Here is a 17911-nt window from a genome sequence, read left to right as displayed (position 1 = left end):
CAAGAAGCAGCCATGAGATCATCATTATTACTGTATTGTTTAATTTAATATACAAATGTAAATGATAGAAGGAGAAAATGCAACAAACAAAACTGGCTGTCAAAAGGTAATTTTTTTCCCTTTAAGTTAACACTTTTCTGGTCCTTCTTTCTCATCATTTTCCCTACCTATCCATGTCCTTTCCACACTCTCTTTACTTCCCTCCAGGTCAGCCATGTTCTTTCCCCCAAACCAGTTGCAATATGTTTCTGTTAGCATTTGGTTTCACATCTGAAGTGGGGAGAGTGGCTGAGATTCTCCCAGTGTATTATAAACAATATCAACAAAAATATCTCACCCTAACTGAGTGGTTAAAGAGAGCCCTCCATGTACACTTGGACTTTTCATACTGTCTAGCCCTACTGCTAGCACCAGATGATGTGCTGGTGGACATATTTGACAACAGTAGATAAAAAAATGTTTCTGGTCTACACTAATACTTCCAAAGTTCCTAGCAGTGACGGAGTTGAATAGGGCTAGAGAAACAGTGCAAGAAGCTCTGGGGTAGACAAGGCCATCAGGTGGAAATAGGATCCTTCTATTTAGGTTATCATAATGTGCTCATCACGGTCGTATTTAAGTACCTTCCAGAGTTAAAAAGATAAATAAAGTGATAAAAACCTGTAAAGTGGGGATGAGAAGGGCTCAGTCCTGCTCGCACTGAATCACTGGCAAAGCTTCCATTGACTTTAATGGGAACAAGAAAGGGCCTGAAGGAGGAAGGTAAGTCAAAGCTCTAAAAATCCTCATTTTTTCACGTTCCCCTCCATTAACCATTTGATAGCGCTATTCACTTTGCCTTTGGTAAGTTTTGAAGCTTCTGCTGAAGGGAATGAGAAGCCAAGTTGGTCTTTTTGCTGCTGCAAACAGCTTGGTTATTCTGAGTGCAGAAGTCCAAGTAGATGGATTTGCATATTCACTGTATGACGATTGAAAAATAATGGTACAGTGATTATACAAATATCTCTGTTCTGATTCTAATAATAGTTGTCCACCAAGCAGAGTACAGATATTTGCACATTAGTTTGAGATTAGCTACAGACTGATGATTCAAATCGGATACCCAGAACCAATCAAGGTGCAGAGCTGTTGGTATTGGAAAAAGTTATGCTTTCATATCTGTACAGCATTCTGACTGGTGAAAACAGTTCCATTTCAGTAAAACATATAACAATTGCCAAAATTCATTTTTTAAAGTCAACCCCTTTCTGAGTTAGATCTATATCCTCACGCCATTTCAGTAATGGGATTCCCAGTTTCTTTGGGTAGTTACATGTATGAATGGATGGGACACCAAAGCACTTTACAAAAATTAATGAACTGAGCCTCATAACTCAAATAATGAAGAGGACAAAATTACTGATACAGAGCAATAAGGACTGCTTGGTAAGCTGGGCGCAAACGAACAGTATATGTGTTTCAACACAGCTGACTGTTAAGTCATACATCTAGTAGATTCTATACTCCTGAGGGAATTCTGCACACAATATTTTAAAATTCTGCATATTTTATTTGTCAAAATAACGCAATATAATCATGCTGGTTTCAATTATTTTGGTAATTTATTTAAACTACAATACAATGGATGGAGAATTGGAGTGGGGAGCACTGGAGGAAATCCCCAAACCCACTCTGTCTAATACTAATGGAGCTAGTATTGACCCTTTACTTCTAGTTATTAGTCAACAAATATATGTAGCCATATGCTCAGTGTTACATCATAGGTAACTGAAGAGCAAGTGAAGGCTGGGGACTCAAACTCACAATTTATATTGGCTGCTGACCATCTCCAGAAAGGTCAGTAGCAAACAGTTCATGGAGCACATTTTGATGGGAAAAAATTTTCAGTCCAAAAATTTAAAACCAGTTCTAATCCCTAAAGCACCATAAGCATTTATGGCCACACTGTCTTTTACAATAAGCCTCTGTTAGCCATTCTGGCAATGTAAAGGGGCCTTAAAATTTTTACAACTCTTTTATATTCCTGGGGGAATTCACTAAGAACAATGGGAACAATTCACTAACCAGGCAGGCTGCTACTTTCTGCTCTGCCTGAGGGGACAGAGCCTTCCCCACACCTACCTTCTCAGAAACACCCCGAAGCCCTACTCCTCCATACCAAGTGGGCTGCAATAGTGAGCGAGAGGGACAGTCTCTCTCTCTCACTCACACAACTGCCTAGCCTCACCCCTTAATGGTGATTTACATCTCTACCGGCAGCTCTGGGTGCCCACACCGACCTGCCTGCACTGCCAGGGAGGAGTGCATGACTGCTCTTGCAGCTTCCCTTTGCTTCCCCATCAGAAGTCATTTTTCTGCAGGGAAGAAAAGAAATCTGTGGGGGCCATGAATTCTGCACATGCGCAGTGACACAGAATTCCCCTAGGATTATAAAATCTAGGAACACACAAAGTAGGCTATACTTACAGAATAGGGGACTCTTTCCTAGGAAGCAGTGCCTCTGAAAAAGATTTGGGGGTCTTGTTGGATAATCAGCTGAACATGAACTCCCAGGCAACGCTGTGGCCAACAGGCTAATGTGATCCTTGGATGTATAAAAAAGGGAATCTCAAGTAGGAATAGAGAGGTTAATTTACCTCTGTGCCCTGGTGCGATCGCTGCTGAAATACTGTGCCCAGTCCTGTTTTGAGAAGGATGTTGATAAATTGGAAAGGGTTCAGAGAAGAGTCATGAGAATTGTTAAAGGAGTAGAAAACATGCCTTTACAGTGAAAGATTCAAGGAGTTCAATCTACTTATCTTAGCAAAGAGAAGGTTAAGGGGTGACTTGATCACAGTCTACATGGGGAACACGTATATGAAAATAGGCTCTTCAGTCTAGCAGACAAAAATAGAACAAAATCCAATATCTAGAAGTTGAAGCGAGACAAATTCAGCCTGGAACTGGGTGTAATCTTTTTTAACAGTGATGGTACTAACCATTGGAAGAATTTACCAAGGGTCATGGTGGATTCGCCAACACTGACAATTTCTAAATAAAGATTGGATGTAGTGTTTTTTAAAAAAGATTTGCTCTTGTTCAAATGGAATTATTTTGGGGAAGTTCTATGGCCTGTTATACAGGAGGTCGGACTAGATCAGTGGTTCCCAAACTTGTTCCGCCGCTTGTGCAGGGAAAGCCCCTGGCGGGCCAGCCGGTTTGTTTACCTGCCGCGTCTGCAGGTTCGGTCAATCATGGCTCCCCCTGGCCGCAGTTCACTGCTCCAGGCCAATGGGAGCTGCTGGAAGTGGAGGCCAATACGTCCCTTGGCCCGTGCTGCTTCCAGCGGCTCCCATTGGCTTAGAGCAGCGAACCGACTTTAAGGGCTCTTAAAACTGGTTTCTGTACTCCTCCCCAAAGCATGGCAGCGGATGTTCCCGGTGTTTGCTGGCATTCAAGCAACATCCGTTCTTTATCTCTCTGTGTTATCCTCAGGAGAGTGATATCATTCATGGTCACCTGATTGAAATAGGGGAATTTTATTAAGGGGACATTCAGAGGTGGCCGTTCCTGCTGGGCTGTTTGCCCGTGGCTGAACAGAAATCATCCCCACTGTTAGCCACGCAGTGGGTGGAGGGGTGAAGCAATCATCCCAGAGAATTGGCTATGTGTCTGTGTGTGAGGGAGGTGGTTAGTTGGGTTTGTGCTGCACGTTAACCTGAAAACCGCAGTCCCTCCTTTTAAATGGCCAACCCATTTTAAAGGGCCAACCCAATGGGTGCTTGGTATGTGAAATGAGGGCGCTGCTGTTTGAAATCATTCCCACATGTTAGGAAGGTTAAAGAAGCCAAAAGACTGTGGCTTACCATGTCTGCCTGCAAGCCAAATTCTGTTGCCCGCCGGCCCTGCGTGTGTGATCTCTCACACCATACTGGCAGGCCCTCGATATAAGAGGCAAAATGCGACCTTGTAAAGAAAGCACACGTGCTATGTAATGTTAACAGCTTGGTTTACCGTGAAAGAGTCTACCCATTGTTCTCTAAAATGTCTCTTTTTAAAGACTAATCTCCCCTTTTCCCCTCCCGCAGCTGCAAACATTTCATCGCTCCACGTACCATCTCCGTCCCAGAGGCTATCAAAGATTAGAAGCAGAAAAAAAGCACTTGTGATTAAATGTTCTCTGAACTCATGCAGTCCGCCCACACTGAAAGAGCCCAGCACAATGCGTCGAGGGAGACAATGTCAGAGTCCAGAAAAGAACAAAATGAATGTGAGGAGAGGAGGGACGAGTGAGAGGAGAGGTGGCATCAGCATGATGAGAGGAGGCACAACACAATGCTGAGGCTACTGGAGGATCAAAGTGATATGTTCTGGCGTATGGTGGAGCTGCAGGAAAGGCAGTAGGAGCACAGACCACTGCTGCAGACCCTGTGTAACCAACAGTCCTCCTCCCCAAGTTCTATAGCCTCCTCACCCAGACACCCAAGAATGCGGTGGGGGAGCCTCCGGGCACCCAACCACTCCACCCCAGAGGACTGTCCAGTCAACAGAAAGCTGGCATTCAATAAGTTTTAGAGTGCAGTTTGGCCTTGCCCTTCCCTTCTTCCCCCCTCCCTCACTCCACCCGGTGTTTCCTTCCTGCCCCACCCCTCACTGGCTACCTTGGCAGTTCTCCCTGCATTTGTGTGATGAATTAATAAAGAATGCATGAATTTGAAACAACAATGACTTTATTGCCTCTGCAAGTGGTGATCAAAGGGGGGAGGGGAGAGCGGTTGGCTTACAGGGAAGTAGAGTGAACCAAGGGGGCAGGTTGTCATCAAGAAACAAACAGAACTTTCACACTGTAGCCTGGCCAGTCATGAAACTGGTTTTCAAAGCTTCTCTGATGCACAGCGCGCCCTGCTGTGCTCTTCTAACCGCCCTGGTGTCTGGCCATGCGTAATCAGCGGCCAGGCGATTTGCCTCAACCTCCCACCCCATCATAAACGTCTCCCCCTTACTCTCACAGATATTGTGGAGCACACAGCAAGCAGTAATAACGATGGGAATATTGGTTTCGCTGAGGTCTAACCGAGTCTGTAAACTGCACCAGCGCGCTTTTAAACATCCAAACACACATTCTACTACCATTCTGCACTTGCTCAGCCTATAGTTGAACAACTCCTTACTACTGTCCAGGGTGCCTGTGTATGGCTTCATGAGCCATGGCATTAAGGGGTAGGCTGGATCCCCAAGGATAACTATAGGCATTTCAACATCCCAACAGTTATTTTCCGGTCTGGAAAGTAAGTCTCTTGCTGCAGCTGTTCCCACAGACCACAGTTCCTAAAGATGCGAGCGTCATGTACCTTTCCTAGCCATCCCACCTTGATGTTGGTGAAATGTCCCTTGTGATCCACCAGTGCTTGCACCACCATTGAAAAGTACCCCTTTCAGTTTATGTACTCACTGCCTTGGTGGTCTGGTCCCAAGATAGGGATATGCATTCCGTCTATCGCCCCACCACAGTTAGGGAATCCCATTGCAGCAAAGCCATCCACTATGACCTGCACATTTCCCAGAGTGACTACCCTTGATAGCAACAGCTCAGTGATCGCGTTGGCTACTTGCATCACAGCAGCCCCCACAGTAGATTTGCCCACTCCAAATTGATTCCCGACTGACTGGTAGCTGCCTGGCGTTGCAAGCTTCCACAGGACTATCACCACTCACTTGTGAACTGTGAGGGCTGCTCTCATCTTGGTATTCTAGCACTTCAGGGCAGGGGAAAGCAAGTCACAATATTCCAAGAAAGTGGCCCTAGCCATACAAAAGTTTTGCAGCCATTGGGAATCTTCCCAGACCCACAACACTATGCGGTCCCACCAGTCCGTGCTTGTTTCCCGGCCCCAGAATCGGCATTCCTTGGCATGAGCCTGCCCCATTGCCACCAGGATGGCCTAACTGCCAGGGCCCGTACTTTGAGAGAAGTCTGTGTCCATGTCCTCATCACTCTCCTCACCGCGCTCCTGTCGCCTACTCGTCTGCTTTTGCAGGTTCTGGTTCTGCATATACTGCTGGATAATGTGTGTGGTGTTTAGAGCGGTCACAACTGCCACGGTGATCTGAGCGGGCTCCATGCTTGCCATGGTATGGTGTGAGCAGGAGAGCAGAGTGACAGTGGAAGCGGCGGGTGGATGACAATGCTGACAGCAACATGGCGCCCACACAGAAAAAGGTGTGAAATGATTGTCGGCTGTTGCTTTCACGGAGGGAGGGAAAAGTAAGGGGTAGGCTGGCAGCAGACAGTGCTGCTGGCTGGGAGAGCAGCCTGGGGCAGAATGGCCCCCTCAAGGATTGAACTCACAACCCTGGGTTTAGCAGGCCAATGCTCAAACCACTGAGTTATCCCTCTACCAATATTCCAGGAAGGACTGAATCTCCTTAGACAAAACTTAAAGAAGAGAATGACTTAAGTCACTCCCATTTATGTCCAGGCACCCGTCAGACCTCACCAAGGTCTGCCAGGAGCACCCCTGTCAGACCTCACCAAGGTCTGCCAGGAGCACCCCTGTCAGACCTCACCAAGGTCTGCCAGGAGCACCCATGTCTACCCAGGTGCCCCAACCGACCTCACCGAGGCCGGCCAAGAGCACCCAGGAGACTATGAGGACGGCTACTAGTCATACTGCACTATCTGCTGCCACCAAGCAATGAGCTGCTGCTGTGTAGCAATACAGTCCCACGTCTGCCAGCACCCAGGAGACGTACAGTGACGGTGAGCTGAGCGGGCCCCATGCTTGCCGTGGTATGGCATCTGTACGGGTAACGCAGGAAAAAAGGAGCGAAACGATTTTCTGCCATTGCTTTCATGGAAGGGGGGTTGACGGGGGGGGCTGATGACATGTACCCAGAACCACCCGCGAAAATGTATTTTGCACCATCAGGCATTTGGATCTCAACCCATAATTCCAATTGGCAGTGGAGACTGCGGGAACTGTGGGATAGCTACCCACAGTGCAATGCTCTGGAAGTCGATGCTAGCTTCGGTACTGTGGACACACTCCTCCGACTTAATGGTCTTAATGGTTCTAAATGGGGACACACACAATTGACTGTATAAAATCGCTTTCTAAAAAATTGACTTCTATAAATTCAACCTAATTTTGTAGTGTAGACATACCCTGGACCTCAAAGCTCGGGCCTGAACATCTACACTGCAATTTTATAGCCCTGCAGCCTGAGACCCACAAGCCCGAGTTAGCACACCCAGGCCAACCACAGCTACACCGCGGATCTTTTATTGCAGTGTTAGCCATACCTTGTATGTTTGGGACCTGGAAGAAGCGTGAAGGCCAGAGAACAGCAAGAGGTGTTTGCTGGCTAGTGTCCCCCCCACTCAGAGAGCTAGAGCCAGAGGGCTCAAGGACGGAGGAACGGCAGAGGGATTTCCTGCTGGATCTAGGCCAAAGAAACCAAGCTAAGGTCCAGAGAGGGCTGAAGACAGGAGAGCAGCAGAGGAACTGACCTGCAGAGGCTGGACTCTCCAAGGCTGCAGAGCTGGACCCAGAAGAACCATGAGAGGGCTGGGGGAGTGACGGATGCTCCCAGCAGAGAGATGGTGGGTGTGTGTGGGGTCCTGCTGGGAAGAACAGGGTTACACTCCAGCTCGGGGGGCTGGCATCGCTGTCCTGGTACATGGATAGGAGAAGGCTGTGCTGAGCGGGGGCATGGTGAGGGATGCCAGGGCTATGTTGTATATACTCTTTGGACTATAATGGGGAAAATATGGACTATGATTATGGGACTTTTATTATGATAAATGTATACAGAACATTTGCAATAACTGAACCCCACCAGGGCTATATTTATACTTGAGAAGACTCTGGAGACTAATTCTGGGGATTCTGAAGGAGAGAAACTGGGGCAGGTGTGCCTGTCATGACGTGGCCTGCCACAGAAGGGTGCTCCTGTTGGGGCTGCCCAGTGACACCCTGACAATGTCCTGTTTATATGTAAACTCCCCCACCATCTCCAGAGGCTGGTCATATTTCTTTCTTGTTCCACTCCCCCACTAAATAGAAGCACCATTAAAAATATATAAGAGAATCTGGCATTTAAAATACTGCATGACAGCAGCGGTGTTATTTAAGATTATGTAGTGCTTTAATAATTCAAAAGCAGAATCTGTCTGGACATTGAATCATCAGACATGTACATTTGCTGCATCTCAAGAGAGTCTACTGTGCCTTCCACAGAGTTTCCAGACAGAAGATTATGTCTTGTTTGTTGCTCACAAAGAACAGTGACCTAAGGTGAACTCGGTTAATGTAAAATACATCTTTTCACTGCTGCATATATAGTGGGCATTCAACGTAAAAATGAAGGTACAGGAATTATGTTTCAGAGTAGCAGCCGTGTTAGTCTGTAGCCGCAAAAAGAAAAGGAGGACTTGTGGCACCTTAGAGACTAAAATTTATTTGAGCATAAGCTTTGGTGCATGTGATGAATGTATCTGATGAAGTGAGCTGTAGCTCACGAAAGCTTATGCTCAGATAAATGTGTTAGTCTCTAAAGTGCCAGGAATTATGTATTTTTGAGGTGAACTTTACCTCAGTGCAGCAGCCATCCAAGTATCACTTCTTTACTTCTCAAGTGACTATTAACACAGGGGCATATATTCTGTTACAGAAATTTTCAACACTGTAAGCTAATTTGGTTAACAACATTACAAAAAAATCTGTAAAAATTATTAAAAACAGCAAAGTCATAATATACCCATAAACTTTACCTATAAGCTTTGTTAAAGCCAGGTTCATATTCACTAGAGGGTAGGTGCCAAACGCAGGAAAAAGAGGTTAAATTCTTAGCTATTATCCTGGATTTAATAGATTTACATTTAGCATATGAGATTTTAAATCTGGTCAATAAACATAATGCAGGATTTCATAAACATCATCTTGCACAATTCTGAGTTAGAATATTACAATATTCACAGCAGTAGCGCTCTCTCTTTAAAAAGAAAAAGACTGACAAAACACAATACACATAAATAAGATGTGTATTATTACTACAAACATTTTTTCCTAATACTAGTGTATACATTTATGAAAAATGCATTTTAAATAGTGTTTAACTGGTGTTAAATCTTCTAAAATGATTTTCTCTTGAGCTGGCACTATGGCTTAACAAGGGATAAAAGAAACACTCTGATTGGCTCATGAAATACTAGTTTAAGATGTAGAGTGGTTGCTATGTGATGTTATAAATAATTAGCATACCTTATTTCAGATATAGCTGTGGCCCAGATTTATGTTTGCACATTGGCTCAGCAAACTACAGGGCTAGTACGCAACTGTAAGATCCTGCACTGAGGAAAGAGGTTTATTTTTCCTCAGTCTGAGAATGGCAACTGTGGTTACGAAGTTTACACATGCCATAAAACCCAGGGAAGTACCTGTCTTTACAGCACAAGTGACCTTGTGACAAGCGGCTGCTGTGAAGACACTATGCCAACTGGAAGGGTTCTCCCCTTGGTTTAAGTCAGTGGCTCTCAACCTTTCCACATTACTGTACCCCTTCCAGGAGTCTGATTTGTCTTGCGTACCCCCAAGTTTCATCTCACTTAAAAACTACTTGCTTACAAAATCAGACATAAAAATACAGAAGTGTCACAGCCACACTATTACTGAAATATTGCTTACTTTCTCATTTTTACCATATAATTATGAAATACATCGATTGGAATATAAATATTGTATTTATATTTCAGTGTATAGCATATAGAACAGTATAAACAAGTAATTGTCTGTATGAAATTTTAGTTTGTACCGACTTTCCTAGTGCTTTTTATGTAGCCTGTTATAAAACTAGGGAAATATCTAGATGAGTTGACGTATCCTCAGGGTACGCGTACCCCTGCTTGAGAACCACTGGTGTAGAACCACTCTGAGGAGAAGTAGCTAGGCCTACAGAAGAATTCTGTCGACCTAACGCTGTCTACACCGGGAGTTGGTTGGCTTAGCTATGTCGCTCGGGGAGTAGATTTTTCACACCCATGAGCGATGTAGCTGGGTTGACCTAACTTGTTAGTGTAGGCCCTAGACATGCAAATGTTCCTACATGATAAGAGAAACACAAATTATTTGACAGTATTGAGTTTAGAATTATCTACTGAGTAATGCTCTCCTCTCTCTTAGTTCTTCACAATCCAACTGGGGAAGATAAACTATTAATATATAAAAGGTTATGGGATACTTTAAAACACCTATTGAGAAAATACTGATACTCAAAAGCTGGGACTCATTAATTTTTACAAGGGGTGGGGAGATAAATGGAAAGATCAGCCAGCACCAAGAGTGGTCCCCTTCACTGGATGATGCGGCTCTCCCTAAGAGAGCTAATACAGTGATATTCAATATTTTAATTATGTTATGGACTGGAATGGAAAAGAGTTCCTTTTTAACAGCAAAGTAGAAGAACAGTGATGGGGAAAAAACTAGTTTAGGACAATAAAGGCTGGAAGATTTTGGTTTTTTGGTGGGGTGGGAAGGATGGGAAATGCAAGATACTCCTTTTCTTAATCTCAGACTTCAGAAAGACACATGCTCCATGCTGGAAAAAAAGGGAGAGGCAGCAAGAGACTGTGACAACTTGCCTGGGGATACTTGCAAGCACAGACTACAAAATATTCCAGTCTGTTGAATTATTTGTGTGTGTGTTTTTGTCTGATAGGAACAGCAGAAATACCATACCAACCAATACCCACATGCATAAGAAACTCAAGGGATGTATCTAATAATTTTGAATTTCAAGTACCTAATCAGGTTTTTGATAATGCTATGGATTACAAGATTCCTCCCAATGCTTCACTCTTTGGAACCTTCCCTGTACATACGAATGTAGTGTTACCGAAGTAAGCCTGACTTGGAGAAAATAACTAACTGAGACAAACTACACTAGAACTAGAAGTGTGAACTTTGATTGCCCTCTCCACCTTATGCCCCACATAATGGATCATTAACTTTTCAGTATGCAGAGATCACTGGAGAAATTTTATAAATAAAACCACAGGCTGAGACAGAAAACTAGTGTTTACAAAATATACTTACCATACTTCCTCCAAATGTATCAAAGGGCAGAACTGAGCTTCCTTAAAAAACCTCAAACACTGTTATTATTTGAATGGCAGACAAAAATCTTTATTTTAGACATAGTTCCAAATCCAGATTTTTTTTTTCTTTTCAAAATCTCAAGACTTACTATCAGTCATAGGGAAAGTCCTACCCACTATAAGGCTGTATGACTCCACATGCTCGGTTATCCTACAGTCTAAAAAAAACCCCAAACCCCAAGAACAAAAACAAATAGACATACATATCTAACTATAATAGGATTTCCCAGGAGGAGGAAGATATATATTTTTTTAAATATAGAAATTTCAGTAATTAATCTTTACACCAGCAATGGGAGGTAGGTTAGTAATATCAACTTGTTTAAAGATGGGGAAACTGAGGCACATGGTGGCTAAACAACTTGCCCAAGGTCACCGAGCAAGCGAGCAGTAGAGCTGGGATTAGAACTCAGGAGTGCCTGATGGCCACCCCGCCCCCATTCCTTTTATATTACACTGCCTAGAGAAGCCTACATAGGGTGCCTTTTGCATCATTCACCAACCTCAGATATAGGCTGGTGGTATGGAGACGATATGCCCCTGAGCATTATTTTTAATATTTTTCCTTTTTTAAGTGTTACTGTGTCTGGGCTATTTCCATGTCACCATTTTATACAGAATTATTAGCATATGTGGACATGAAAGCCTCCTGAATTTAACAGAAGAAAAATGCATTTTTATGAAATGCATCAACAAGACTGGTTATGACAAAATGGCCAAATCTACAGCAGCCAAAGACTTGTGGGAGAGGTGTCAGTTCCAAGAGCGGGCCTCCCGGCTTTAGAAGGCAGGACCAGCACCAGAAGTCTGAAGGTCCAAGAAAAAACAAAAGCTACTGACCTCCTTTAGATTTAAACATAAGCCCCCTGAGGCAGACACTAATATTCTTTATTATTTGTACCATGGCACCACAGTTTTGGCAGCCTGTCCAAAGTGGCTGGGAGGGCAACTAATTCAGGAGATGGGAATCCTGTTCTTGGAGATGGAATGTTTTTGCACATGTACATGGGGTCTCTATCAGAAATGATTGCATGAGGAATGGACAGTTCCTTTTGGTCTGTGATTAAGTACATAAAACTCTAAATGACCTAGTAAAAGCCAACATGGAATCTACCATGTGGAGTAAGTGCACTTAGTTCCTGACCCACACTTCTATTCCAGCATGCCCGCTTTCCAATTTTAGGGATTAAAAAGGCACAGTGCAAGCCAGTGCCATATGTACTTTGCTGATTAGCTTGTTTGTGCACCTTTAAGTGCTATGTAAGCAGGCTATTCAGGGTATATGCAGCAAGTAGCTGTACCTATCTCACTAAATACAACACTGGACCCTAAGTGCTTTAAACTATGATCCTGCAGAAGTTTCAGATATTTCACGAGAAATATTGGACAAGCATATTCTGAAGTCAATTAAAAACAGAAAAGAAAAACAATAGGCCAGAATATTATACTGATTTGTAAATGTTCAGTACAACCTCTGTAAATTTCTTCAAATCCTTCATTGAGTTAGGAATCAACCCTATAAAGTTTAAATCATGCGAGCAACCCTCTTGAAGTGAACATGATTATCAGTGAGAGCAAGAATAACTCATGGGTATAAGAGTTACAGAATCAGGTCTTAGGGTTTCTGTAAATTTTGCTTCGAATCTCAGGATTAATTGGAGCTGAATCTATTTCCCTATGTTAAGTATCCTCACACCTTCTTGTCAACAGTCTAAATGGGCCATCTTGATTATCACTACAAAAGTTTTTTTCTCCTGCTGATAATAGCTCATCTTAATTAGCCTCTTACAGTTTGTATGGCAACTTCCACCTTCTCTGTATTTATATACACCTCTACCCCAATATAACGCGACCTGATAAAACACGGCTTCGCATACAACACAGTAAAGCTCTGACACACTGCTCTGAGCAGCATGTTAAGGGTGCTGTGCTGTGCCGGGGCCGAGGGGTTTGATAAGGGGCAGAGGGTCTCGGGGGTGGTCGGGGCTCCCCTACCCCCCAGGGTCTGGGAGGCAGGAGCTGTGGGGAGGGGGCACTTTTGAGGGCCCCGCAGTCCCAGAGTGGCCCGGGGGATTAGGGGGGTGCTGGGAGCAGCCCACTGCACTTCCCTCACCCTGGCCCCAGCTGTGTCACTCAGGGGAGGGGGCTTGGGATCCCCCTTGCACTCACCGGCAGTGGTGGAAGTGGAGCAGCCCAGCCCCAGCCTGCTCTTCCAGCTCCCGTGCTCCGCTTCTCGCCGCAGGTGAGTGCGGGACCTTTCCCCAACCCCAACCCCCCTCCCCCCCCAGCCCCAGCCTGCAACACAGCTGGGGCCAGGGCAAGGAAAGCGGAGCAGGCTTGGGCCATGTCGCTCCGCTTCCCCAACCTCCCTGCACTCACTGGCGGCGGGAAGCGGAGCACCACAGCTGGGCGGTGACGGAGGGGAGTGGGCTGGGGCTGTGTTGCTCCACTTCCTGCCGCTGCCGGTGAGCGCCTGTCAGGGGGCAAGGGATGTGGATGGGGTTGGAGCAGTCAGGGGACAGGAGCAGGGGGGTTGGGGTCCTGGGGGTGATTAGGGAAGGGGGGTCTCTGGAGGGGGCAGTCAGGAAACAAGGAACAGGGGGGGCCAAAGCACGTTAGATATAACATGGTCTCACCTATAATGTGGTGAGATTTTTTGTCTCCCGAGGACCGCATTATATCGGGGTAGAGGTGTATGTATCTTCTTACTATATGTTCCATTCTATGCATCCGATGATGAAGTGGGCTGTAGCTCAAGAAAACTTATGGTCTACTAAATTTGTTAGTCTCTAAGCTGCCACAAGTACTTCTGTTCTTTTTGCAAATACAGACTAACACGGCTGCTACTCTGAAAACCATCTACAACAGAGACTCTCGACAAGATTTGGGGCTTGTCGTGGATAACTAGCTGAACATGAGCTCTCAAGGTGATGGTGTGGCCAAAAAAAAGCAACCTTGGGATGCATAAACGGGAATCTTGAGTAGGAGTAGAGAGGCTATTTTACCTCTGTATTTGGCATTGGTACGACCACTACTGGAATACTGTGTCCAGTTCAGTTGTCCACAATTCAAGAAGGATGTTGATAAACTGGAGAGGGTTCAAAGAAGAGCCACGAGAATGATTAAAGGATTAGAAAACGTGCCTTATAATGACACACACAGAGTTTGATCTATTTAGCGTAACAAAAAGAAGATTAGGGGCTGACTTGATCACAGTCTAAGTACCTACATGGGGAATATATGAAAATAGGCTCTTCAGTCTAGCAGACAACAATATAACATAATCGAAAGTCTGGAAGTTGAAGGTTGACAAATTCAGACTGAAAATAAGGTATAATTTTTTTTACAAGTGTGAGTGTTAACCACTGGAAGAATTTACCAAGGGTCACAGTGGAGTCTCCATCCTGACAATTTTTAAATAAAGATTGGATGTTTTTCTAAAAGATATGTTCTAGGAATTATTTTGGGGAAGTTCTATGACTTGTATTTTGCAGGAGGTCAGATTAGATCATCACAATGATCCCTTCTGGCTTTTGAATACATGAATAAGCAAAGCAGGTTATCTACCAAGCTTCCTTTTCTAAAGTAACAACAATTGTAACCAACCTTTTACGAGGAATTCTTTGACTGTTACTTAAAAAATCCAGGTTCATATGATTAGTGATACATTAGTGCATGGTTACCTGGGAAGCAGGTTGTTAGGTGTTCCATTAGAGCTTCTTGTGTGACTTGTTTTCGCGCAGAGTTCATTGCCGAGATGGCCAAGCAAAGGATTTCCCCAAGTGGAATAAACTGTGACTGACTGATGGGAGACATATTGATTGGTGATACATCACCTGTAGAAAGACAGTAGACATTCAAGGAAGGCTTTCATTTAAACGTTGTTCACTGATCATATACAGAGATGTGTCCACTGCAATGTGCACAATTTTGTATAGTTTATATTGCTCTTGCGATAAAACCTTCAAAACTAGACCAACAACTTATTAGAGAAGTCAAAGACACAATACATTTTTGACATTGAAGGTATATTAAAATGTTCAGGAAATATTTTTGAAGAACAATCCAATACTTGAACCCAAAAAACCCACACCCATTGCAGCTGCAGAACCCCAAGGCTGTATGTCCAAAGTGACAACTGTACACACAAGCATGAACTTGTGAATGCAATGGGTTCATACACATTTTTGCAGGCACAAGCACTGCTCTCTCTTTTCAAATCCTGGTTGTATGGGTCATCTAGAGTTTGTACTAGAGAGAATTTCGAATTTTTTAAAAATTGCAACAAAAATTAGAAAAAGAAAATTCTGCAAGTGATAATGAGCCATATTTTTAGCTTGCTGGCCAGCTATATTATACCCTTTGCTCAGTGGCACAAAAACATCAAATACCTAAAGAGTTAAAGAGCTCCTTCCTTGGTCTGCAGATGTAATGACTTTGCATGACTGTAGTTTAAAAAGAGAAATTTTGAAGTTTTGTTGAAGAAATATGAACAAGTACAGACAGTTGTGTTATCTGCTTTAGGTGAACTGTATTTTTACTTGCCAGGTTACTTATCCAATTAATTTTTCCCATGAAGTTTTTTAAATATATTTTATTAGCCAATACTTTAAGAGCACTGAACAACTTTTAAACTTAAAAGGTTACAGGATGAGAAACAATTTGATGAGATAAGTATATAGTACATACACATTTAAAGTCTGCTCTTTATCTCCTGTTTCAGTGGTAATAGTTCCCAGATGGTCCCAAAAGTACAGCAGTGCTTCCTACGTAACCAGTGAGAAAGCAGAAGGATTTGAGGTTTCCTTAACCATAACAGGTTTCAGAGTAACAGCCGTGTTAGTCTGTATTCGCAAAAAGAAAAGGAGGACTTGTGGCACCTTAGAGACTAACCAATTTATTAGAGTATAAGCTTTCGTGAGCTACAGCTCACTTCCTCAGATGCATCTGAGGAAGTGAGCTGTAGCTCACGAAAGCTTATACTCTAATAAATTGGTTAGTCTCTAAGGTGCCACAAGTACTCCTTTTCTTTTAACCATAACAGAATACTAAATAGTTACACCAGGCTAAACAGTTGGTGTTAGGATTCTGATCAGCTTTGGACTACAGTTCAGGTCACAGACTGATCAATCACTGGGTTGCAGGTTTAGATTAAATGGCTTTGAAACTTCATGAGCTGTTCTCATGAGATTTCAGTGAATTTGAACAACTAGAATACAGTTTTGGATCAGATCAGAAACCACATATATGGAAGTGGGTTCAAATCTATGAATTCAGATCCAACCCACTCCTGAAATTGAAAGGGATTAGATGTTCTGCATGTGGCCCCATTAATTTTCATTGTCTTGTTTTTTACTAAGCAGGTACAGTGTGCTCACACAGGGCTCACAAATGGAAAATCAAATGCATCTCATCTTAAACAATACTCAGAATTGTTGCACTGAGTATTTTGTAAAAAAGTTTTCATAATTGCTTTAGGTTAACCCTATGTGTAATATTTGTTTTTCAAATACGCCAGTTGCATATTCTGTTGCACAGTAGGGACACATGAACAGAGATGCATTAAGGATTTAAAAAATCACACATACAAATATGCAAGTGGATTTAAAAATAAGTTTATTTATGCTGTATCTCTCTGGAACACTGTTGCCTACCACCTAAACAGGTCTTCATTCTGCAACTGGATATATGCTGGCAGACATTAGAACCTATAGAGAGCCCCATTACCTTCAGTTGGACTCCTTGTAAGCACAAAGATCTGCCCCATGTATGTTTGACTTCAGCACTGGGGTCTTGAATTAGAAGCTCATTGGGACATTTTTGTTTTACCTGTCTGCAAAGTCACTGGGACATTACAAAGTAATAACCAACAACAATCTGGAAGATGGTGGACATCTGATTAGGAAGAATAGTAGACAGGCTTACAAATGACAGGACGCAAAAACAGGTAGGCACAGCATTCCTAATTTTTTAAGAGGGGAAAAAAACCTGAAGAGTTAATTATACTATTGTTAAGACAAACAAATATTTTATCTGTCAACAGGTAAAATTATGTATATAAACATATGAAGATAAAATCTTTAAAATCAATGAGATATAAATATAAGAAAGTAAGTGTTCAAATGTATCTAGATAATACTTAGTCCTGCCATGAGTGCAGGGGACTGGACTAGATGGCCTCTCAAGGTCCCTTCCAGACCTATGATTCTACCTACAAAAATGAAATTGTATTGGAGAGAAGATGACATTGACCTAATTGGTCTCATACCTGAAAAGCATCAGAATTGGTATGTACACACACTCCAAAGGATTACAACTGGAACACGAGATCTTTCTTTTTAAATAGGCCACTTAACCTAAGGAATCATTAGGATTTAATAAATGATCCTTTACAATTTTTAATTAGTCTTCTGAAGGAAGAGATTGGATTCAGAATGTTGTGAATTGTATGTTTCAGTTGGCTGCATACTAGTCATCAAGTAGTAAAGTTATTTTAATTTTAGAAACACTTGGTGCTTCCTTTTTATGTAGAAATATCTGTGTATGCTGTGCATGAGAAACGGTTTTGTAAAGTATGCAAAGTGCAGACAAGGCCCTATAAGCCCCCATTTTCAAACGGCAAGTCTGCAAATATTGTTCTAAAATTGTGAGCTTAATTTGCACAATTAGTTACCACTAAAGCATCTGGAAATTGGGGTTTTTTATGTAAGCAAATCAGATACAATTTTCAACGGGAATCCATACACATTTTAAATTCAAAAGGAATGGCTGACATAT

At 43.1% G+C, this 17911-nt stretch overlaps 1 protein-coding gene across 9 annotated transcripts in view; it reads right to left on the bottom strand.

Moving 5' to 3' along the window:
• STOX2 (storkhead box 2) overlaps positions 1–17911 on the bottom strand; it is a 144878-nt gene that overhangs the window by 24691 nt on the left and 102276 nt on the right. For 6 of the 9 annotated variants that reach the window (XM_073341767.1, XM_073341761.1, XM_073341765.1 and 3 more), the window contains one exon: positions 14818–14970. The exons of 1 other annotated variant lie outside the window; for it this stretch is intronic. In XM_073341767.1, coding sequence (XP_073197868.1) covers positions 14818–14950 — 133 coding nt within the window. In that variant the 5' untranslated portion in view covers positions 14951–14970. Of the gene's footprint in view, positions 1–7489; positions 7734–14817; positions 14971–15823; positions 15904–17911 lie in introns of those variants that run through there. 2 more of the 9 variants (XM_073341764.1, XM_073341763.1) reach the window with 2 other exon arrangements.

The sequence above is a fragment of the Lepidochelys kempii genome, chromosome 4 (assembly GCF_965140265.1).
Source record: "Lepidochelys kempii isolate rLepKem1 chromosome 4, rLepKem1.hap2, whole genome shotgun sequence".
In the NCBI taxonomy this organism is placed as follows: Eukaryota; Metazoa; Chordata; order Testudines; family Cheloniidae; genus Lepidochelys; species Lepidochelys kempii.
This window is presented reverse-complemented; position numbering and strand designations above follow the sequence as displayed.